The sequence below is a fragment of the Paramisgurnus dabryanus genome, chromosome 15, assembly GCF_030506205.2.
Source record: "Paramisgurnus dabryanus chromosome 15, PD_genome_1.1, whole genome shotgun sequence".
NCBI classification, from domain to species: Eukaryota; Metazoa; Chordata; class Actinopteri; order Cypriniformes; family Cobitidae; genus Paramisgurnus; species Paramisgurnus dabryanus.
Window position 1 is genome coordinate 6,975,769 of NC_133351.1, and position 25,432 is coordinate 7,001,200.

Here is a 25,432-nt window from a genome sequence, read left to right on the forward strand (position 1 = left end):
GATATCTTTTCTGCTAGGGGTGTGACAAGACACTAAATCCACAAGACGAGACGAAACACGAGATTGGGTTCACGAGAACGAGACGAGACAATATTTTTACACTTTTTAAGAAACCCTCAATGATAAAATAAATGAATAAGAAACTGAAATCACATTATTTTTAAACGTTTTAACTAATCAAGCACTGGCCTTAACAATTATTTTGCTAACTGATAATGAAGTAATTTGTTATTTTCGGGTAATAAAAATAGACCCAAGTGAGCAGTAGCATTTCAAATTACATAATAACGAAGATGCAATAATAATTGGTTCAAATAAAGTATTAAAACCAAGTTACATTAAACAATATTTTGTGGCCTATAAATAAAAAGCATTATGTATGTATTATAACAAATGCCTGCAGGGGGTGATAGAGGACTCGTCTCGCGGACGCTGTCTTCATTTTCACTTTAGACGGAGAGAAACGCTTATTTTTAGTCAAACAATGTTTAAATCCATATTAATATTTAATATATGTCCATTTCTTTACACGAGAAATGATACAGCCACTGTCATTTTTTGAGCAAGAACATGAAGACATTAAATCATGTAAACTCTGTGTGAGGGTTTAATCTGCTGAGACACATCGGACACTGATCAACAGACAAACACAACGCGTTTCAGACTTCACACGAGCTCCGAAACGAACATTATTGGAAACCTAAACAAAAAAGCAAACGCAGTAAAAGACAAATATAATGTGCACTGTAAAAGTGTCAAACAGAAAGCTGCATCCTCCGGAGGTCGCATATGCAGGCTGCATACGTCATCAAGGTTTATTTCAGATCATTAACTGAGCATTACATTTGTAAGTTGTGAGCATATTACAAAATATTATTTTTGTTAATAGTCTCTAATAAGACAATGACAAAGTAAATGCAGTTTAAAAATGCGACCTCCGAAGGATGCAGTCTTTTATTTGAGAAACGGCCAGCGCCTCCACAAGAAATCTCGCGAGACACATGTAATCTCGCAAAACACATTTAATCTCGCGAGATCTCGTCGCACCCCTATTTTCTGCCTTTTTTCCAAACCATGACAAATGCCAGTCCTCCTTCTCTACAGAATGCAATAAATCCGCTCAACGAATCACAGCGCACCATTTCATGCATTGTAAACATTAATGGCGGCGCTTTGAATACACACAGAATCCTATTTTTCCTCATCTGCTTTGTACTTTGTGATCAACAAACAAACAAAAACAAAATAAGTACTTTTAATGGGATTGATAAACCTGTGGTGGTTTTCTGTGGCGGGGAAGAAACGTAAGCCATCAAAATCAAATAATTTACGCAAGAGGCTTGTTCTCACATGATAGCATCAAGCTTCTGTCATGCTAACACATTGACCCCAGGGGATCTTATGAAAAACTTTCCATTATTTTACTCGAAGTCAACGAAAATCGAGAAGGACCAAAACATTTTAAAGCTGATCGCTGTCAACAAAGTTCAGCGACGACTTCCCAAGAGTGACAGCAGCAATGACAGTGTTCTTAATATGATAAAGTAAATGTTTTGATAAATGCCATTAATGTTATTTTTTTTTTAAATCAGTGTATACCACTAGTCAACTAAATGAATATAACATGGCAAAGATGAATGCACATTTATATATTGATTCAATAGATTTATAGCATTTTGAAAAAAAAAACACTTACTAACCTAAAGATGCTATGTGAAAGTGTGTAACAGATAATAGTGGTTTTCATCTTGTCACTTTCTTGGTATAGAAACCACATTTTTACAAAAATTAATCAAAATGGATTTATTGCATTTTGGAACCAAACTCTTTATATATACAATTTGTGAATTTTAATTTTTTTGCAAAAAGCTACTGACATTTATTTAAATGATAGCCTCTAACCGTCATAGTTGAATACCTCTAACTGTAATTTTAAGACCCATCATCATCACAAAACTAAAAACAAAATATAAAATCATCATCACCAATTGTTCCTTTCATAATTTTCCATTCCCATGCCTCCGTCCCAACAGCCTGAGGGGCGGGACGGGGGACTGTATTTCACCGTGGTCTCAGTCTGAAGAAATCACTGTAGGATTACGCAGTTGTGTCACACCTGACACAAGTGATCATTCCAGTCACCGTGGGGGCTGCTGTTCAGATGGCGATGACAAACAACCCATACCCTATTGGTAATTCAATCAGTGCTTTCCAGGGGCCCTCACAGCGAGATTGTTCATCTTTAATAAGGTTGTGAAGTTCAAAAATAAAGATGTTTGAAGAGAAACAAAAAGAAGACCATCAGGACCGAGCAAAGATAGCAGAGGATAAAGATAGCCAGAGAAACAGGCCCGAGGGGAGGGGGTGAAGGAAATTAGGAGGACTGAGTTTGAAACAGAACAGGCGGTTCACATTCCAATGTGTTTTGATGTTTAATGTGCAGAAGAATCCCGTCAGAGCCAGCGACATCCCTGTGATCCCGGGATTGAGGTACACAATCCACACTGGAGTTCATTAGTGCAATGTGTCTAACAGCTTTCATTTGGATTCTCACAAGTAGAAGCCAGCGAGTTTCATATTGTCTCTCGCTTATTTGATTTATAATCTGGCACAAGCAGTGAGTCAGCCATGTTGAGTGAAATATTTGTGTCCCGGCTCCAGAGATTCCCAGTATGCGATGTGTCCAATAGTGCGGGGACAGCTTTTTAACTGAACAGTGACAGCAGGGTATAAATCTACAAATTGGGTAAATGTGCAGTTCCACAAGTTAAATCTTTGTAGTGGTGTCATCCAGATCTACTGCCCGGAGAGAAAACTATAAAATATTGTTTAATTCTAAACGGTGTGAAATAGGATGGCCTGAAGGGTCTTCCCTGTGTGCTGCAGATTTGAGAAATGTCAGATACCACATTACCTCAGATGTTGCTACTTTGCTGACTTGCACAGTAGTGTAAATTTGATCCTCTGCAACTATTAGTTTAATAAGAGCTACCTCAAACTTGATCACGACTGACCTTAAAGTAATATAAAGTCTAGATAGAGGTTTTTTACTTACTAAATGCACTCTCGTGGTTTTATTGTTTACAGTCTTAGAAGGTATCATGTTGTTGGTAAATTTCCAGTTTGACTTAAAGAATGCAAAATGGATTTCTTGGCTTCTGAGAACATTTATTAAAGAGCACCTATTGTCCGATTAACGTTTTTACATTTTCCTTGATGTGTAAGTGTGCAAAAGGTACAAACCCCAAAAAAGTAAATCTCTTTTCTTGGACTACAACAAACACACAAATTGTAGGCAACAGTTTACTTCCTGGGATTGGTGATGTAGACAAGACCGTCATTATCATAATTCCTCCCGCTTGGACTCCGCTTGTGACCGAATCTTTCAAACATGGTAAGAAGCGTCACATTTCCGGCTGACGTCAGATGTATTTAGGCCAATAACAACCCAAAGATTATTTGGCCAATCAGGGACACAGAGCTTTTCAATTATGGCGTTTCAGAAAGAGAGTGAAATCTGGGGTTAAAAAATGTATGGTATGTGGAAAAGAATGTGTGTGCTTGCCCTGTTCCGGTGAAAGTGCCCATATAAGGACTTCCACTGTACTTCCTGCACTGGAATTGCTCATAAAAGAAATCAAGCGTGCTGCACAAGCCCTGAAAAGTGATGCCAAAATGTCTCGATCGCCCCCCAGTGACTGGTCCTAGTATAGGTCATAAACCCCGCCTCCCCATGTTATTCAATGGGACTTGAGTCCAACTAAACAGTTTAATTACACTTCAATTATCTTTTTTTCCGAAGCTGGTTTCCATCATTTACTGTAGTTTTTATCACGCTGATGTAAATTCAAGTATTGTTGTTTTTTTAATGCTATAAAAACTGTGGCGTCACGTCATGATTGACAGCTGTGATATGCGCATTCTGCGAGAGCGAGGGCGGGGCCTTGATTTCGCGGCTTTACTTCCTGCTCACTACTGCGCAGGACTGGTTCCAGAAATTGCTACTGTGCAGACTCAAGACCTAAGATGTCAGCGCCGTATGGGGACACTGGCGGCTTCACTTTTCACCAATGGAAAAGAGCGAATGGGCATCGTCCATCTTTTTTTCAGTCTATGAAAGAAATAAAGCAAGATTGTTACATATGAATCTTTTATATTCCGAAAAAAAAACACATCATGTTCGGCACACAAATACTGCCTTTTTGACACTTTTCCTATGTTTGTCATAAGAAATATAAATTTTAAACACTGTAAAATAAAATAAAATTTGAACAAACCCAACTGTTGGGTTAAATTAAACTTGAAAATCACTTTTCGACCCAATGATAGGTTGCAACAACCCAGCATACAGGTTATTTAACCCCAACAGTTGGGTTTGTCTATATTTTTTCCCATCCATGGGTTAAAAAAAGCCAGACTTTTATTAGAGCACTGAGCATGCTTTGCAACACCGCATAAGTCATCTGCGGATGCACCCCCCCCCACACCAATGCAGAAATATCTGGAGAAAATTTGGCAATGTGTTTTCAATGAAGAACCAGAACCACTGCACTCCAGGAGAAGAAATGTATAGCTCTGAGGTTTCTTTTTCTTTTAGATGTTTCTTCTACAATTGCTTCAGGAGACATGATAATAGGAACAAATTTTACTTGTCAGCACACATTGAGATATAAAATCAACGTAGCATACTGTAGCATATTGTTAGTCTTGAATGAACTTAAGAAATTTTTAAGTTTAAAAGAAAAACTCTTTTGGTTTGTGGCAGATCAAAAAGGCTTTTTACACCTGGTCACTTCATGCATTTTCTCTGATCGGAAAGACATAAACATTGTCTCAAGTTTTTTATGGCGGAGTAACGAAAAGTGTATTTGCATTTCGCACGGGAGTAGATGATCGGATTCAAATCAAATGTAAATGGAACAGTTTTAACAAATCAGATAGCTATCTGATCAGAGAAAAGACATGAAGTGACCAGTGGTAAAAAGGCCCTAAACACACTATTAGCGCTGTTCCATTGCATAGTACCCCACTGTTTGGTTTGGGTCTTGTTGGCTTACTTTTGGTGGCTTTTCCACTGGGCCCAATACTTTTGTCGTACCATCTCGGTTGGGGTTCCAAGTGACCGGAGCTGACACCAAACGTGGCGCGAAAACACTGTAGATCACTGATTGGTCTGAGAGAATCGTCACTACCAGCGTCATCGCTATAATGTAAAGATTAGCTTTACCTTCATGCTAGCTTGCGCTGTCTCGAGCAAACAAGTTGTCATCTGTGCTCTGCTATAAGTTCCCAAACTCCCTTTTAGCCATGAAAACATCCACAGGTTGATAATCAGGGACACCATAACATTTTCCAGACTTGCAGTTTGTGGTGGCACATTCGCGACAAGCACGTGAGCATTATATGTGTATATATGACGCCACGGGTGTTTGTACAGAAAGTGTCATGTGAGATAGAGGTAGTGATAAACGTAATGTGCAAACATCTATTTGTGGGGGCAATTTTGATTTTGTGGCAGACTGAGAAATAAATAAATGTATGGGGATGTATATTACAACAACACTCCCAATAATCCCTCCCACTGCGAAGTCATACTAAACTCGATGGAAAAGCTAACCACGCCAAAGTGAGGTGAGCTGACCCGTCTTGACCCAAACCAAACCATGGGGTACTACGCAATGGAAAAGCGCCAAAACTGTTAAGATCTCTTTTGAAACGTGAGATCACTGTGATTTTCTTTAAACGAAATCAAAAGTGGGAGACTTCAGCAAAACTTTACATTTGTTAAATATTTATTATTTTTGTCCAGGTAAAAATTGATATATTAAAAATATAGGATTCCTATATGCACTGTAAAAATTGGCATTGTCCTATTAAAATTGGTTCTTGCTTGAAAGTCTGAATATAGCATGCAACCCACTGATTTGTCTATTAACTTGCACAGTGTGTTTTCCGGTACGAGTCTGAAAAGGATCACCACACTGTGTACCTGATTTAACACCAATGTTCTTGTTGACTACCCCCAACCCCTTGTCTCATTTTCCTTGTACAGCATTAACAAACTATAGATCTCTAAAGCCTGTCGTGCTCGTCAAACTAATTAGAGAAACTATCGCCACAGGCTCTCTTTGTTTGTGTTTTTAACCACGCACGATTTAAATATAGTCATATAAAGGTCTTGCACCCTCCAATCACCTTAATGATATCCTAATGAAACACAGGTGCACCGCAAGGCTCCCATGGCTGCATTGCTTTTGATTCTGCATACAGTAGAGCATTCTGGATAAATCTGCTTTGCACCATGCTTGTTGTTTAGGTTAGATAAACAGTGTTTTTTTTTTTGCAACAAATGTTCTGTGTCTGAAATAACACTGTTCTTGATTAGCTTTAAATGGTCATGTTTGGAAACAACCAATTTGAACGTTAGCAGTTCTTGCTAAGAAAAGCATCAATGTAAATATTATTTAATCAGATTTAGGTTTGAACCAACCTGAGCGTAAACACAGTGTTATTGATAACAAATAACATCATGCGACTTATTAAAGGGATTGTTCAGCAAAACATTACAATTACACAATGATTTATTTACCCTCAAGCCATCCTAGAGACATACACCCATCATCTTTCAGATGAACTTGATTTATGTTATTTTAGTAAATGTCCAGGCTCTTCCAAGCTTTATAATGGTAGAAAACAGGATCCACAACTTTGAAGCCCAAAAAAGTGCATCCATCCTTCACAGAAGTAGGCGAAAGTGCTATTTTTAGAAAAACGTCATTTAAAAAAATGTTTTAAACAGAAATATATTTTTTGCTGTGGTCTATAACTCACAAGCGTGGTCTATTAATACCATGTGGAATTTTGAACAAATGTAAAACGACTTCAGTATAATTTCACTTTGAACATGAGTAGCGCATTGTTACTTTCGACCCTGTCAGCTGGGATGATAGTAACACACAGGTGGGTCAAAAGTAACACAACAGAACAAGGTAGAATTTTAAATAAATATACATGGCTTTGACCTTGTTAACCTCTCGACGCGCACTAGCTCGCGGACGGAAGGACGTCAGTTTTTTTTAATGCTGCTAACAATATATAAATAGCCTACTGTGTACAAACAACAATAATAATAACACTACTATACATCGTTTAAAAGGTCTAAGGGTTTAGCGTCAGTGTATGGTGTCCGTTTTGAGATAAAATTGCTCTAATATCATAAATATAGTATTTTATTACAGAAGTCCAGATAACAACATGCATAATATAAACTGACTCCTTACCTTTGTGCTGGTATAAGGAACGCGAAACGAATCCAGTCTGTTTCAGATGTGTGAATAACCCATAAAAACTCTCCAACAAAGTACATCCAATGACCAGTTTTGTCCACAAATGCGTATAATCCGTGAAATATGGATATATTTTCCATTGTTTACATCAGATTTCAGATGCACGTCTTGTAATAGATTATAATATACAATCTGAGGACTATTTACATCGTAACACTTGTATATGAGAGCACACTCGCGTTCAAAACCAGCGCTCGAACTTGATTGTACAAGTAGGCGGGAGTATAATACATAATATCCAAACAGCGCTGTCTAATATCGTGACGTCATCTGACTCGCGCGTTCCTCCAATGACTTCATGGAAAATATTGATAGACAGAACGTGTAGCCAATTAGAACACGAATTCAACGATCTTTGTGTGAAGCTTTATTTCCTGGTGTGGATACGGCATTTTATACGCTTATATAAGGATAAACAATAAAAAGAACGAACGTGTATGCATGTAAACAAAAGACTTTTATTTTGTGGCTGACTGGCACTTAGAAAAGGCACTAGTCTTACAAAAACTCTTGCAAGAACCTCATTTTTGGGTCTATTGACTTCAAACGTGAAATATAACTTCTTTAGACTTGTGGCTTTGGCCTCATTGCATTTATAGGTTTCACACATATATTTATCGTTAAGATTTTTAGTGTTAAAAAAGATGTTATGCAAAAAAATTTTTATTACAATGTACTTCAGCCTCTCTAACTTTTTTTTTTTTAATCTTAAAATAATTTTGAAACATGGAAAACGAAGCTCAAAGTGTCTTCTATCTAATGATACCACAGTTATGCTTATACTATAAATGGTTTAGTAAAAACAGCCCTTTTAGTGAAAGTAGGTATTTTCATGGTTTCAGGCCAGAATGGGGGTGCTTTTCAAGAGGTTAATATGTAACTGCAGACATATTTTGTCATTTATCTTTGCGAAAAATAATGAAAGTACATTTTCATTTTAAATTTCAGTTTCATGAAATGTTTCAAAGGCAACCCGACAGTACAAACTTGAATTGTTGAGAATAAAACTTTTTTCAACAGTATGAACACTATAAAATTAAATCAAATTTGAATAATATAAGTTTTTAACATAATGCAACAGTAGCAGCGGGAGAAAAGTAACAAGTGTTAATTTCGTCCTGATAGGAACTCCTGACATTTGAACCGATTTACTTTTATTTTGAAAAACTCTAATGCAGCAAACTTAAGGATGTGTTAGGTCAATAACCTGTAGATTGATCAGTACTGTAACACTTGAAACCAGAAACACAACGCGTTATAAGAAAAAAATTATGCTATATGAATTTACTTGTCATGGTTGAAAACAGCTTTTTGGACCTACCCACGCAAAACGGTGAAAAAAATAACGCAATATTTGTCAGCTCTGTCAAGGGTTGCGTGCTACAGATGCTGTCATAGTTCAAATGTAATCAATCAGACTCAAAGGAAATCGCTTTTTCTACTTTAATCCCATGTTACTTTCGCCCCGATTCTTCCCTAATCCGTGCTTCCAGGGGTTTAATAGAGGACTTTTGAGGGTAATGCGATTTTGTAAGAAAAATATCCAGATTTAAAACTTTATAAACTATAATAACTAGCTTCCACTGTCTATTATTTCTTAAGTCATTGCTAGAGAGGTTGCATGTATACAAAATCAAGTCAATTATGTCAACTTCTGTTTCAGATGTGTCTCCTATCTTTTGACACATTGTTTTGACAATTGTTGACATATGGTTTATAGAGGTATAAATGAACTAAACCAGCATAGATCAAATATTTTCTGTTCTGGATTGAATCTATGATTTGCAGCAGATTTGCTGTCTTGGCACATCTGAGCACAGATGTTGTTGAGAACTCCAGAGATACAGTACATTTTCCAAGAAGAAAAATCTAAGAAGGCAGACAAAAGATTTTAATTGATTCCCATTTCATCAAATTACAGTCTTTGATAAATAAATTAGATAAGAGATTCATGGTCCTCATAAGTGAGAGTATTTCTGAATAATTTTTTTTATTTTACCTGCAATTTATCTCCATCTCTTTTAAAGATAAATGTTCAGATTTTCTGTCTTTTAAAACTATATTGATCCATCTACAGTACTGTGAAACCCTGAAATGGATATTATAAAAAGTTTATTGTTATATGAAACAGAGACAATCGAGCTCTAAAAAAACACAGAGAGTTTTATATTCCAGCTCCCTCCACACTCCTTACAGTCCAGAAAAAATCAAGGTTATTTACAACTCTGGAAGCCTGACAGTGTCCTTATAGAGGAAGCCATTATTAACAGCGATTCCTGACCGTTCACACATTCTATATTATCCTAGACAATGACAACAGGCCAAACAAATGCTTACTGCTGCAGTTCTTAAATAAATGTCTGTCCCAAGGTGAAATTGAGGGCCTGGTTTGGATTTTTGCTATTGACTGAGCAGTGTGCTTTAGGAACTTCCCAAACAGCACCATTTAAATCCATATGGAGCATGGCATTTAAAACAAGGCTTAAGTTTCTTTTTATTTCAGAAAAATATTTAAATCCGGCTGTATAAAGGTACATTTAAAACAGCATAGATGTCACAGTTTTTATCAATTTAAAGGAATCTTTTCACTTGTAGATTTATTGCATCTCATGGAAAGGATGCAACACTTTTTTTAAAGGCTACAGTATGGTTACTGTGGTTAAGTTGTGGTTACTTTTCAAGGAGAGTTTGTAGCCCGCCTTCAGTTAGCAGCTTTTCCAAATAAAAATAAGTGGCTGTGGCTTGTTTTCCACTGTGCTTTGATTGGATATGGGAAAGTAGGCATTTCATTCAGAAATAGAACTGGCATCAGACTGACAGTTGGGGAGTGGAGTTAACGGATGCTCCCGCCCAAGCCGTAGCTGACATCATCAGATTTTAATTTAAGTTAAAATTCAATCTAAATAAATATAAAATGTTCAATCTTAATATTTGTAACCTGTGCTGTCTTAATGAGTCGGAATGTGTAATTTTGATCTAGAGACAAAAGAAAGTAGGGCGTACAGGGAAAAAAGCGGGGTTAGTTGTAACACGGACCATTTACATTGTTGCACCGGGTTGAGCGATATTTTTCCTGTATTTTTTCATGCTGCCCAAAGATGGTCTTCCACAAACTTATGGAAATGTATAATGTTTTTCCAGAGAGTTATTGATGAAAGAGTGATTTGGTGGCATGTAAGTAAATTTTTTCATCATATGTTTTTTTTTGGTGTGAAAGATACCAAAACCAATGTTATGTCATCTTAATCAGTGTCTTGTTGACTAAATATCGCATCATTTTAAAATATGATGAACTTTTTTGGTAGGCTTGAATTATTTTCACCCAGCGGGGGTTAGTTGTAACGCTGTGTTAACTAACCCCTCAGCACTTACGCTTTGAAAACCGCTAACGTAAGCGTAATTCTTGCCATTGTTTTAAGCCACACACGAATGATTGCTGGCTACCAACAAAATAAATGTGCCTGTCTTATCAAAAATTGTGTCAAAATGTTTTTTTGTTCATATATTTAAAATTGATTGAATAAGGTCACATCAAAGATTGAAATCATAATGAAATGAATGGCAAAAATCTGACTTTGATTTTTATTATCTCAGAATTAGTTTTGAGCCATTAGTATGGTTTTTACAGACTGGATCACATAATAATTTTTTTGTCATAATTGTGTTGCTTTTTCTCACATATTTAGACATTTGTATCCATTTATAATTGAACTATTGTTAGAAAAGGGGTGGATGAATGAATACAGGTGGATACCTGTCTTTTATAGACAGATATATAAACAATATCTACTTCAAGTATATAGACAAAATAGTATTGAAATATTTGCCTGCAAACTTAATTTTTAACTAACCCCCTGCCTGTTACAATTAACCACACCTATGGGGTAAGTTGTAACGTTTACACTTCTGTCATGTTTGGTGTAATTGTTCAAGAATGGTAAGTAAAAGAAACAACTTCTGACGCGTCTGACATTATGGTTTCGTTTTTAAAACATGCAGGAATAAGAAAATAAAGTACAGGATTTGCTTGATGTTAAAAGAGTTATTAAGAGAGATAAAGTTCGGGACCTGTTTGATGTTAAATAATTATTAAGAGCGACAAGACTCGAAAACGATCTCCCTCTCGCTGACTGACCAAAGCATGCACAGACATGCAAGTGCGCAACCCAGATATACTTACATTTACATTTAGCAAATATATAAACAGAATTACAGTTTTAAAAATATTTATTTTGACAAGAATTCACGCAGGTATAATCTGTTATGTCTTAAGTGAATGTCTTAACTGTTGGGGGAAATATCTGATGTGTAAAATTATATTAGATCCTTGCATTACAGTAGATCTTAAAGCTGTCTGTCTTAATGTCAATCAAACAATAAATGAAAGAAAAAAGCTATATTTTCAGATATTGTTTTTGACTTAAAAATTAGTTTTACCAGAGATTTTTAAGGTATGGGCAGTGATTTTGTTTTTAAACTTTCAAAAATCTTTAACTTGATTTTTCTTAAAATTGACTTTGTTGACTCTATCAACTTCAAACAGGTGTATCTCTGTAATTTTTGTCAGATTCCAACAAATCATACATCGTTTTTAATAGAAAATGTCAAAATATAAATAACTTGTTGATCCGACACGGATCACATATTATCCTTACCGGACATTGCAATACTGGCTGGGAACTGATTACGGACGTTTCCGTTTCGTGACCAACAGAAGACGGCTAATGTCCAGGAAACTTGTTTATAGCAATTATTTTTGCAATTACAGTTGGTGACACTTGTTGCACCTTTAACCCCGCACAACACTCAGAATTCAAGACTGCATTGTATTGTCTATGGAAAGAATCCTTGATATTCTCAATATATTTATAGTTCCCCCTTAGCTTTGCATGTTGTTGTAAACAGAGAAAGGTTAGAGTAGTATTCGGCACGTAATGGAGGCAGTTTGCTAAGTGAGCAGCACTTGTAAGGCCTCTCTATCCAGTAGTGTAACCAGAGAAGGAGACAAACTTTTAGCTGCTGAAATGTTGCAAACAGATGCCGCTGTCCGTGTGCTGTAAATTACATCTTCACCTCCAGGGGGGAAGGGGCACGATAACCCCCATAACCTCCAGGACTCCAGAGTCACCAACCAGCCACCCAAATATTTCCTGCGGAGATCAGGACATCGCAGCTTGCGAACTGTTATTCTCAGAATTGCATTTCCGTGGATATGGAGACCAAAATTGCCTCTCTTGTGACCGGGTTTGTCAGTTCATTGTAACCTTTATGTTCTTCGAAATCAAAGACACCAAAATAATACCTCTGGTATGCCAAAGTGGGACACGATTAAGAGTTTCCATTCAGGTCGAATGTATAGTTGTCTGAAACAAGATCTAGGTGTTAGATGTTCAAAAAGACGTTTATGTGGGTGAGGATGTGTGCAATTTTGTCATTTCGTTCTCCACCCTTCCCCAGCAACATATGTGACACGTCTGTCTGTCTCTCTTCCCTTTGTAAGCCCTAGGATTTACATGTCGTGAACCATTGTATTCTTGGATGAGGGTTCTTGGGCTATTCTCAAGCCAGAAGAGTAATACGATCAGAGGAGCGCTCTGTGTAATTTTTCAAAAAATATTTCAGTGGATACTCGACACCAGATGAAGGGCTTTGAGATCTAAAAAAGTCAAGCACAGATGTTTCACCTTCACATATGCACCTCCACCCCACCTTTGTCTTAATGTACATGTTGGTAGTTACTCCTCTGCCATTTAGACTATTTCCAGCAGCCAGTCTTTCGTGAGGTCACTGAGCGCCCAATTACTGTCTTTGTGAGTTGTTGAAGGATCTAACTTGTCTAAAGGATTTAAGGATCTGAGTTACTTTGAGGCTGTGGGTGTGTGTTTGTGTGTGTGTGTGTGTGTGTGCGCGTGCATGCCTGTGTGTTTTATCCAGGAACTTACTGAAATATTAGGGTTTTTTATTTATAGAGTCATATAATTTCCTTCAGGTGAGTTGGAATTCCTTAGTGTAGAGTTGGCCGGTTTTACAGATTTTACTGATTAATTCGAATGACCATTTTGATGTGATTTTTTATTTTATTTAAATCAAGGAATTAAAGGAATATTCCACTTTCATTAATAAAATCTGATAATTCACTCACCCCCATGTCATCCAAGATGTTTTTAGGAAAACACTCCAGGATTTTCCTTCATATAGTACTTTAATGCAGTGGTTCTCAACCTTTTTCAGCATGCGGCCCCCCTTGTGTACGCCACATTACTTTGCGGCTCCCCCAAAGAAAATGTATGACAAAAAACTCAACTTTTAATTAAACAAAACATATTGAATGATACAAGTAGTGCTGTTGGTTAGTAGCCTTATTTTTTTTTTAATTCCACAGAATTCATGACAAATTAATTAAATTTATAAAATGTCATAAAACTGGGGCCCCCCTGGCACCATCTCGCGGCCCCCAGTTTGAGAACCACTGCTTTAATGGACCACAACAGTTTCCAGTTTCAATGCAGCGTCAAAGGGCTCTAAACGATCCCATCCGAGGCATAAGGGTCTTATCTAGTAAAACAATCATCATTTTCACCAAAAGCTAGCTAAGGACTTCAATTTGGACAACTTTAAAGGCAGTTTTCTCAATATTTAAATTTTTTGCACCCTAAGAATCATGATTTTTAAATAGGGGCTGTTTACACTTGGTATATGATGTGTTTTCATCGATCGATCACAAGTGGATGAGAGAGACACATCACGTTTACACCTGGTATTTAAATCCGTCTCTTTTGTCCACATTCGACCGCTTCTGTCCTGAATACTGTGAGGGGGGTGGTCTGTGAGACGGTGGGCGAGTCTCTCTGCTGTCATTCAAATGCGAGCGGGAGTAGTTATGAGTTTATATGGACGCGAACTAATATTATGTCGGAGTCTGCTGCTTGTTTAGCAAGTAAACATGCTGCACAGTTTTTTTGTACATGCATATGTTAGAGCTTTCTCTGAATTTTCAGCGCAATTGATTAAATAGGATGGTGCAACTTGCACACACTTTCAAAATGAAACTACGGAGATCACCCGCAGTAATTTTATCATTGAAAGGCAAAAAATTGCGCTGTTCACCGTATGTTCACGCCAGAATTCAGTAAAGACGTAAAACTTGTTTTTAGTACCTCAGATTAGATAAATGTTCGAACCCATTCAACCACATGTGCGTTTACACTACAAAAGCAATCCGATCGAAAGTGGTTTCGACGACCTCTGAATGTGGTTGAAAGTGGTCGAAAGTGGACGAGCTCAAAACGTATTGAACACCGTTTACAGCTGGCATTAACGTCGTCCACTTGTGATCCGATCGATGAAAACGCATGTTAATGCCAAGTGTAAACAGCCTCATAGTTGTATCTCGGCCAAATATCACTTGTTACAGTCAGGGGTGTCCTGCAGAGTTTAGCTAAAACTTCCTTCAACACACCTGCCTCAAAGTATCTAGTCTTCCTAGTAAGACCTTGAATAGCTGGAGCAGGTGTGTTTGATTAGGGTTGGAATAAAACTCTGCAGAGACACCGGCCTTCCAGGAGCAGGATTGGACACCCCTGCACTAAGTCATGACCTAAGGAATACTGTTAACTTTCCAGGTCCAAGCCTACATTCATTTCAGTGGAGGATACTATATAACCAGCCATTTATGAGCACTATTTATTCATATCACACATATACATTTTATAAAATCCCAGTGTGCAATGCAGTTACAAGGCTCATGGATCACAGACAGCAATATATAAATAATTTGTAAAAAATCCATGTCCATGAGCAGTGTTGGGGGTAACTTGCGTTACGTAATAATATTACTTTTCTGAAGTAACGAGTAAAGTAAAAATATCTTTATAAATGTACACATTAATATTTTAGTTTCTTTTTAAAAAAAAGTAATGCAAGTTACTTTTTAGTTAAATTAATTTGATAAAAAAAGGAACTGAATTAAACTGAACTTATACCACGGGCCTGTTGAATGCTTTATTCTGATTGGCTGAGAAATGTTTCATGGGTGTTGATTTTTTTCCTGTTAACTGTACACCTAACCTGTCAAATGTTTTAAAAATAGGTGTCAGAGCGATGTTTGTGGTAACCATGGTATAAGAGGAATAATTGACTCTGGTCCCGCGGTGTTGAGTGTGCATTATTTTCTTATAATTCACTGGCCCGTCGTCAATTATTCCTTACATATTAACATCTGAGTGGGAACGGAAAAAGAGATGGCAGGCCAGAGCTTGACATTTTTGCGCCAGAAATATGCAGTTTCTGAATGGAGATTTTCTTTGTCATAAAAACACCTGCAAAGCCTGAAAGTGATCAAGCCTCAGCCAAGTAACGCAAAAGTAATTTTAAAGTAACATAAGCATTACTTTCCATGAGAAGTAACTAAGTAACGCAATTAGAATACTTTTTTGAGGAGTAACTCAATATTGTAATGCATTACTTTTAAAAGTAACTTTCCCCAACACTGTCCATGAGTCCATGTCAGGTCATTTTGGATTTTGTTATGGAGATAAAAATTAGGATTAGGGTAATTTTGCATTATAATACAAGTTTATATTAGCATCTTTTTTCTGTTTTTCCTTATGCTATTTGAGATCGGTTGGACCCGGAAGCGATGCATGATGTCAGACTTAACAAGCAGATTGTCTTAAAGAGCACCTATTGTCCGATTCACGTTTTTACATTTTCTTTGGTGTGTAAGTGTGTATTAGTACATGTTAACGATATGCAAAAGGTAGAAACGCCAAAGTAAACGATAACGCAAGTTATCTTCTCCAACGTAAATCTTTTTTTTTGGACTACAACAAACACACGGATTGTAGGCAACAGTTTACTTCCTGGAATTGGTGGTGTAGACAAGAACAACATTCATCATAATTCCTCCTGCTTCGGACTCCTGTAAGTTAACTCCTGTTAGCATTGCATTATGAGTGAATCTTTCAAACATGGTAAGGAGCATAATATTTCCGGTCAGAGGTATACAGCTTGCCAATCAGGGACACAGAAAATCTGTGCGTTTCAGGAAGAGAGTGAAATCTGGAGCTCCAAAAATGGACGGTATGTGGAAACTTATGTGTTTTTTTTTACCAGAAACCATGCAAACACATTGGGCCCTATCTTGCACCCAGCGCAATTGACTTTGTCAGTGACGCATGTATCATTTGTATTTTGCACCGGCGCACAGCGGGTTTTTCCCTCCACAGACGCACGTCGGCAAGCTAGGGAATGAACTTGAAAAAGGATGCGTGTTCTGGCGCATACCATTCCTGATGCTATTTTCCAGTTTCAAAAAACAATTGCGCCACTGACCAGAAAAAACTAGTCTAAAGTCAGTGGCGCGTGGCGCGTTGTTCATCATGCTATTTTAAGGGCGCATTCTTGACCATAATGTATAGCGTGCACAACGCGCACACACTTGCTTATCTAATCTACACAGATGCAACAGTTATTTTTGCAAATCATAAATTGTTACAATAAAAAATATTAACACATGAGATAAGGGGAATCATAGTGGTGAGCATTGTGGCGATAGTTTTTATTTATTGTGTGGCTGCGTTAAAAAATTCTCATGCAAATAACGATTAAAATATTTTCATAAGTTTGTTTTGTGGCTGTATTACGTTAATTTTATGTAAATAATAATTAAAATGTTTTCATAAGAAACCTTAATGTATATGAACTTGATTTGTACGTGCACTTTGGGTTTGGACTGCTTGCGTTTCTTGGGTCCGATTTCAAAGCCCCCAAACCCTTTCAGCGGTGAGGGTGGACGCAGCGATGTCCTCTGCTGGCGTCAGGTCCTGTGTAGAGGCAGATCCACCTCCCGTTACACGGCGTGCCCGATTTATGCTAGCAAGCTTGGGATTCCCCCGTCTCCTGACATCATTGTAGCGCTTGGCGCAACGATGGGGATGCCAGCTGATGAGACAATTGTGGCTATTTCCTCTCACGCCTGTTTAACCTACGCTGATATGGGCGGGTTTCTCCTATCCCCATACAAAACAACTTCTCTGTCTTTGACTACTCTTACAAGAACTTGGGTGTCCTCGGCTATGAACCGCTCCTGGTGTGCGCCTGGTAAATCCGTCATAATAATAGCAACCCGCCATGGAACTTGCGCCCTTGCGTTTAAAGGGAATGTTGGATAGCGTTCTGATTGGTTTATTTGACGTTACTCCCAAACCACACCTATGAATAATGAACCTACTTCAGACCAACCCCTATTCGATTTGCGCCTGGCGCAAGAGTTATTTCTCCCGCCCAAGATCCCCCACAAAGTCACTTGCGTTTTGCGCTTCACACTTGCATTTCAGATCGTTAAAATAGGGCCCACAGTATTATACCAAATACACAAAATCGCATTGTTTAACACAATGAAATAGGTGCTCTTTAGTAAAAAAATTTTATTCAGTTTTTGCTTTTCTTCAATTGGTGGACCCTAAACTCAAAGCATCTTAATTTCTTATATCTTGTTACTTGAAAAAATATGGACATTGGACTAACTCTACTTATCATCTCGGTTTGTTGGTTTCCTGGTTTGTTGCTTTATTACCCCACACCTCATTTTAATTTCTTTAATAAATGTTTCTTATACGGAATAATAATTTCTCTGTGGACATCTTTACCGTTACTGTCCAACACCTGATCTTGCTACATCGAGTCTCCGATCGGCAGTACGCTGTTCACTCAGTGAGTCCGGGGTTGCCCCTAATTTACGAGATTCAAATTCCTATGAGCTGAATCACAGCCAGGTGCAGGATTTTTAAAGCAGATCACCTAAATCATATGATTAGCTGCTTTATTGATTTTACACAGCCTGTCCTGCCACATCCACAGCAGTGAGACCCAGATTTTTCCCTTTACTCCGGCTCAAAGGGACTGTGAGGGTAGCATCTGCTGACTCGGTCTCTGGGTAGACTCTCTCTCTCCCTCTCTCTCTTTCTCTCTCTCTCTTTTTGCACAGCTGAGCGCAGCACACGTTCACAGTGCATTCACTCTCTCTGTCAGAGCTCTATCGTACGGACTGCTTAAGTTCATCGCTTGACTCGACTGGCACACATTTCCTCTCCAGGAGCAGCTACAGTCCTGTTTGCGCACGCCACGCTCCAGCCATGCTTTTAGGTGAGTACGGCTTTCGTTGTGGATAGCAACACGTTTGCAGGTTTTTTTTGTTGATCGAATGCTTTTTTTGTGTGCCGTCTGGCATTTGGTGCATTGGTGAAAGCTTTGTATCAGAATTTGTTTAGTTGAGAGTGTTTGACTGCTTCATTCTCTCAGCTTTGATTGCCGGGGAAGCGAGCGTTGAAATACGACTGTGCTCTGGATTTATGTAAGAGATCTTGTCAACACATTGTTTTGTTTATGTGGGTTAAGTTTTTGCCATTGCTTATACAGCTCGTGACACCTTATCTCCGCTGATGGTAACTTCAACTAACATGTTGACAGTATTCTTTGAAGAAGAAAAGTAAACAATCTGACCAGACAGTAATACATTATTGCTTATAGTATCACCTGATAGATTTATTATATAGAATTACTGTATATAATTGCTTTAATCCTTTGTTTAAAGTATTAATTAATTGATCAATTACTAAGCAATTGCATTTTTCATTGGTGGTTGTATGTTTTTTTTATGCTAAAAAAAATGTTTTTGTGAAATCAGTTTTACGTGTCTGAAATCGCTTCAAAACAAAACTCCCACCTTCTGTGGGTTAGCGATGTCAGCGAGCAGCGAGGCATTGTGAGGGGTGCCGATCTCCCTCGTGGCGTGACATTGCGGCTTACGCGCTCATCCTCCGTCGTGTGGGTGTTTGCGAGCGATCATGCTCGTGTTTATACGAGTTCATTGGAAAGCCTCCCTTAGTAGCTGCTTGCTCGATGAAGTAGTAATTCAGTGTGATATTTCCAGAGCAAGGGGACCAGAAATAATCAGGCATGTCTGTGGGGAGCAGGGCGTTGAAATTGCTGTTGATGGTTGCCTCGCGACTGTCTGCCAGTCTTGCGAAGACCCCTGTGGTGAAGACCTCGGGGGGACCGAGCTCTTTGCCAGAACTTCAGCTACTTCATTAAGCTTTATACTAATGGAAAGACTCAAAGAAATGTTCTGGATAGGATACAGGCAAAAATTGGTTACAGTAACATACTCGCCGTGGTGGTTTAAATACACACTACTTTAAAAGTATAGCCAAAAGATTTGTATATGTGTTGTCCATTAGACATATAACTAATATCTATACTATTAAAAATGTATTCAGATTACTTACATGCAGTATGCCTAATATCAAAAAAGAAAAATGTTAAAAAAAGCATTTTAAAGGTGTTTTAATGGCACTTTATCAAGCAGTTCAATGTAAAAAATGATTGCAAGACCCTCACAAACTGCTCAGTTCGGAGGTCTTTAAATGTAAGATCATGTCTTGTTTGAATGGCTAGTTGAGATGTGTTGCCTATGATAGCTGTACCGACTGCAAAATTTGCAAAATCATGCGTTGCATTTAGGTGGTACTCTATACAACTTCATTATTCCTCTTTTTTCTGGCTTTCCACCTCTTGTGCACCAAGTATAATTCATTAATTCAAATAGCCAGTTGCTGGCCAATAAAGTACGTGAAACATTACATTTGTTTTTGTAAAATGATACAAATATCGAAAAGACATTTGCAGCAAAATGCAATTTAGCCTTGTTTAATGTATGTTTTATGCCAGTTTTTTCCACCGCAGAAAATAAGATCAATAAAACAGTTCTTCCATTCTCTTAGGTTTGCACCCGTGGAAACATTTAAACATTAATGATGTTCCTTGTGGCCAAAACAATATTTCAATGTAGATTGTACACACAGTATGACCGCTGAAACGAATGCCTCTCATTGAAGGGGCATTTGCATAATCAGGTTTCTTAAATGGGTGTATATCAAATTAAATATTTAAACAGAGTGTTTGAGCACCACAACGATAAAGAGAGAGAGAGGAGGTTTTGTTGAGAAGTACAATTAAGTATCTCTCTCTCTCTCTCTCATCATAAACATTATGTGACATGTTGTTTGCTCTTCATGCTTTGTGACTTCATAAGATAGGAATGATGGGTTTATTTCATTTTGATTCATGGTGGGTAAGATTTAATGGGGTTGGGATGCTGTATGTAAGATTTTATTGCATAACGCTGTGGAATACTTCATTCCGATTGGTCAATCATGGAAATCTGTGGTCAGAAATTATGAAAAATAGTTTTCATTTAAATTGTTGTCCTTAGACCTGGTGTGTTCACATACGTGGATGGCACATTTTTTGTTGTTTGCACCATAAAACATAATTCTATGTAACTGGAACCTGTTGGACACAAACATGGACAATTACACTGCTTCACGTTCAAAGAAAAATATTTGGTTATTATATTTATTGGTTCTTACTAACCCCAAATAGCTGGAAGAAATCTTAAAGCATTACTCAATTTTCTTAAAAAAAAATCCAGATAATTTACTCACCACCATGTCATCTAAAATCTTGATGTTTTTCTTTGTTCAGTCGAGAAGAAATTATGTGAGGAAAAATTCCAGGATTTTTCTCATTTTAATGGACTTTATTGCACCCCAATACTTAACAGTTTTAATGCAGTTTAAAATCGCAGTTTGAAAGGACTCTAAAAGATCTCAAACGAGGCATAAGGGTCTTATCTAGCGAAACGATTGTCATTTTTGGCAAGAAAAATAAAAAATATACACTTTTAAACCACAACTTCTTGTCTTCCTCCGGTCCTGTGACGCGCCAGCGCGACCTCGCGTAATACATCATCACGTCAAGAGGTCACGGATGACGTATCGAAACTACGCCCCAGTGTTTACAAGTGTGGAGAAAGAGGAACGTTTCAATGTTGTTGTATGTCAAATGATACTAATTAATGTCGTTGTGTCAGTTTAATGTTTAAAATGGTCCCCAAATGTGCGTTTCATATATATAACACGTGACCTTTCGATGTCATTACGCAGTTACGTGAGGTTGCGCTGGCGCGTCACAGGACCAGAGGAAGGCGAGAAGTTGTGGTTTAAAAGTGCATATTTTTCATTTTTCTGTCAAAAATGACAATCGTTTCTCTAGATAAGACCCTAATGCCTCGTTTGGGATCGTTTAGAGTCCTTTGGAAATGTAATTTTAAACTACATTAAAACTGTTAAGTGTTGGGGTCCATTAAAGTCCATTAAAATTAGAAAAGTCCTGGAATGTTTTCCTCAAAAAACATAATTTCTTCTCGACTGAAGAAAGAAAGACATCAAGATTTTGGATGACATGGTGTTGAGTAAATAATCTGGATTTTTTTTTAAGAAAATTGACTAATCCTTTAAATGCAAGCCAAACCAAAGCTGGGGTCTTAGTCGTTTTCTAATAAGCATTGGAGTACTGATCACCGTGTTGTCTTATCCTTTTCATATAGGCTTAAAAGTGGTTTGATCATTTCATATTGCGTATTACCATGGTTAGGGCTCTTGGAAAAACATGATCTTGTTCTTTATAATGAGTTAAAATGCCAGCGCACTAAAATAGCATGACAGTCTAGGCTCATTAGGAACTACAGAGCATCATTAAGGGAACTGTCGGGTCCAAAGATGCAACACGAAAGCCAAATTATCACCCTGAACCCCAAAAGTTTTGCCACACAAAGAAATATTATCTCATATGAACATAGCAAAACAATTTATTATGCTGGCAATACAGGATTTTCTCTGTATGCTGGGGTCCATCCAGCTTTGGGTCAAAAGGAGATGAACCCAATTTACAGTTTCAACCCAAAGTGCTTGGTTGTTTTAACCCATTGTTGGGTCAAATATAAAATTTTTCTGAGTTAATTTAACCCAGCTTCTGGATTTGTCGCTTTTTGACCCAACGCTTGGTTGAAAATAACCCAGCATTTTTTTTATGTGCATGGATAAATTAATGCCAAAAAGAAAATACTATTAAGTGTTTACATCTGCTATCTATTATTATAAGATTTTCAATATAAACACAAAGAACAATCATTTTAGTTAATATTTAGTGCTCTGTTGTATACATATTTAAAAAATACCCTTTAGTTAAGCTCAAGGGTTCAGAACTATTAATATGCAAAGCTAATGAGGCCCCAAGGTCAATTTTTTACAATATTATCAAATCATTGTGGGAAATAAGTTTGCAGGTACCTAATGCCTCGTGTTGCCATGGAAGACTGCACAGTTATGCATGACAATTAGCCTGGCCACCATTCGTGGACCTGATCTCTTCTCTCTTATCTGTAATTACAGTCAAACCGCTCTTCCGTGCTTGACTGCAAATAATTGTAATTGCAAACATTTGTTATAGCAAACAACACTGTCAGCAATAACAATGATAAATCTCCAGGCCTCTCTCATTGACCTCAGGTTAATACGCCGGCCGTTTTAGGTTTTAATTGACACAGAAGCGTAACTCGTTCCCGGGAGGAACACAGCGGCGTGTATGCACCCTGACGTATAGCGAATATGTCAGACGTGGCTTTGAGCGAAGCAATATTCCCCTTGACAGGATTTGATTTGCATGCATTTTATGCTTTTCGCTGTACTGAATATTAATGCCCATTATTGTTTGATAAAGTGAAAACGGAGAGTACATTTGGGTAAGAGAGAAGTCAGCTATCAGAAAGGAGATTTTTGCTACCCCCAAAACTCATTTTCAAACATGTGCCAAGTTGCCGATGCACTTTTAGCAGACATTTGACTTTTTTGACAAACAAGCCAGAAATGCATTGACACAAGGTTGCTGGAGGGGCGGTCTCTCTGTCTGCTCAAGGGATGTTGTTACCGGCGAGCCAGGTTCGGAAAACAAGCATTAGGGACGAAGTTTGGGCTGTGAAGAGTCGAGCGTGACAAGAGGTTCCCCGTTTCTTAGTCTCCATGGTAACCTGAGATGAAACAACAAGTACTGCCGCTGGTAAAATCACTTTATGAAAGTAATTTGCACAGCATGAGCGTTGCGTTCAGATTCAAGCATGACGATGGCTGCTGCGTATGTGACCGTGCTTTTAAAATTGTAAAATGAATTGCCCTTTTTTGATCAATCTCATGCAAAAACATCCCATTTGGATGCCGGTTGATCTCATGGCAAGCCACATGAGATGCAAAATTGTGTGTCATGACAATAGGGGAATTAATTCCTGCCAGCAGACGCATTTGTTGGAACTAAAGTGCAATCTGTTGAGCATTCGCACCTCTATTGTCACTCGCACTTTGCAGTTTCTTAATGCAAATCAGCTTTCGACAGGGGTCTTGTAACGCTTTGCACACTAAATTTGTTTTTAGTGCGATGCACCTGGCCGTGTACTAAAGTTCACGTGACTATGCTATTGTTCTTTGTAGAACAGATGTTGGTGACTTTACGATTGTTTGCTTAATAATCTCCCTCTTCTCCTTACATTACTGGCCCATAAATCCCACCGTTTGGATTTTTGCTGGCTAATAATTGTCAGTCATGCTTTTTAAGGCGAGCATTACTGTGTGTCATACTTAGCGTTAAGATTTATTTATTTATGGAGTATTAAAATGTGGCTCATAACTCACCCACGTACTGTTTGCTGTAAAGCCATGAATGATAGCTCACAGTAAACATGTGGGCTGTTGAGGAGAGGTGTGCTATTAGTTTTGCCTGGCAGGTGATTTCATAATCTTGATGTTGTGTTGTCACCTTTGATGTGAAAAATACAGCTCATTGATTATTTTTGTGCAAAATAAAGACAGACCCATACACAGGGCCTAAAACTAACTTTTTGCCACACCAAACTACAATCTACATTTGCTCTATGTAAACATATTTAAAGGTACAGCGGAAGATTTTCTTTTTCCGTGTGGATCATCAAGACTAATGGTCATCCCAGTTGTCAATCAGTCTGATGATATGTTGACGTAAGGCCATCGTACATGCTCGTCCCTAGGTTCGCTTTCTGCACATGTGCACTTTCAGGTGTATATGTGTGGTGGGCTACGGTTTTAGCCATTCATTGAAGCTCGTGTTCTCACCATATTTTTTATGTCTGAGAATCGCAAGACAAAAAAGTGTTTACGAATTGCATGACAAGAAGAGAAAGGCCTCAGTATGACAAGAAGAAACAAGACCAGAGTGTTTTTGGGAGAATATTTTGCACAGGTTGGGCTTTCCCACTGATGCCTCAGTCCCGAAGTTTCTACTCGACAGGTAAAGTTTGGCATGCTATTTGGAGAAATCCATTTAAAATCACTGCTAGTAAAAGTTGATGTAAGCTATGATTAGCGATGCTAGCCCTGGCACAAGTCACGAACTGCGCAGACAGGGCAAACATCTCAATGTATGAGCCATGCCGGCAGCAACTTGAAAAACTAGGCTCGTGCATGCTCTCTCGTGCACACGTTTAATAGGCTATCCCTCTCGGGATGAGTGTTGTGCATGTGCATTTTTTTTTTTAAGTGTACGGGCGGTTCTTTTAAAAAATTCTGGAAAATCTTCCGCTATACTTTTAAGTAACACTAAGCAATAAATCACTATTTATTAACATTAGATTTGGGCGTTTTGACTAAAGCCAGTACGCAAACACCCAGAACATCTTAGCAACATGCAAGTGAGTTTACAGCGATATTGAAAGGGTTAAAAAGATTCTGGTCTCGTCGGAGCTGATGGTGTAGCCCTCCGACATGTATTGCTTTCGCACTTTCTGTGACCCAAGTTCGATTCATGGTCATTTGCTGATCCCATACCCCTTTCTCCTCCATGTACTTTCCTGTCATCTCCTAAAACTCACTGTTAAATAAAACTGGCCAAAAAATATAACTAAAGATTCTGGTCCCAGTACAGTTTTTTAAGAAAGCCTTGGGAAACTATTCATATCATTAACAGACTGCCAACATGTCACGAAGGTTCTCTGCAGAAGTGTTTGTGACTGATTGAATAAATTTACAAAGTTCCTTTCATCTTTATATAAATGTTTAAGCAGAAAGTTTCTTTTATTCTAGCGGTTTTGAGGTATGACGTGTTGTGTTGTTCTAAGAAGTGTAGACCTTGGAAGCAATGTTGTTGGTGAAAGGTATTTCTTT

The 25,432-nt window shown here is 37.9% G+C and overlaps 1 protein-coding gene across 3 annotated transcripts in view; it reads left to right on the forward strand.

Annotated features, from left to right (window-relative positions):
- The window catches only part of znf385b (zinc finger protein 385B), a 207,198-nt gene that overhangs the window by 95,705 nt on the left and 86,061 nt on the right, over positions 1–25,432 (forward strand). Inside the window, exon 1 of one of the 3 annotated variants that reach the window (XM_065252221.1) lies at positions 18,370–18,491. The exons of the other annotated variants lie outside the window; for them this stretch is intronic. Coding sequence (XP_065108293.1) covers positions 18,482–18,491 — 10 coding nt within the window. The 5' untranslated portion in view covers positions 18,370–18,481. Of the gene's footprint in view, positions 1–18,369; positions 18,492–25,432 lie in introns of those variants that run through there. 3 annotated transcript variants of the gene reach the window in all.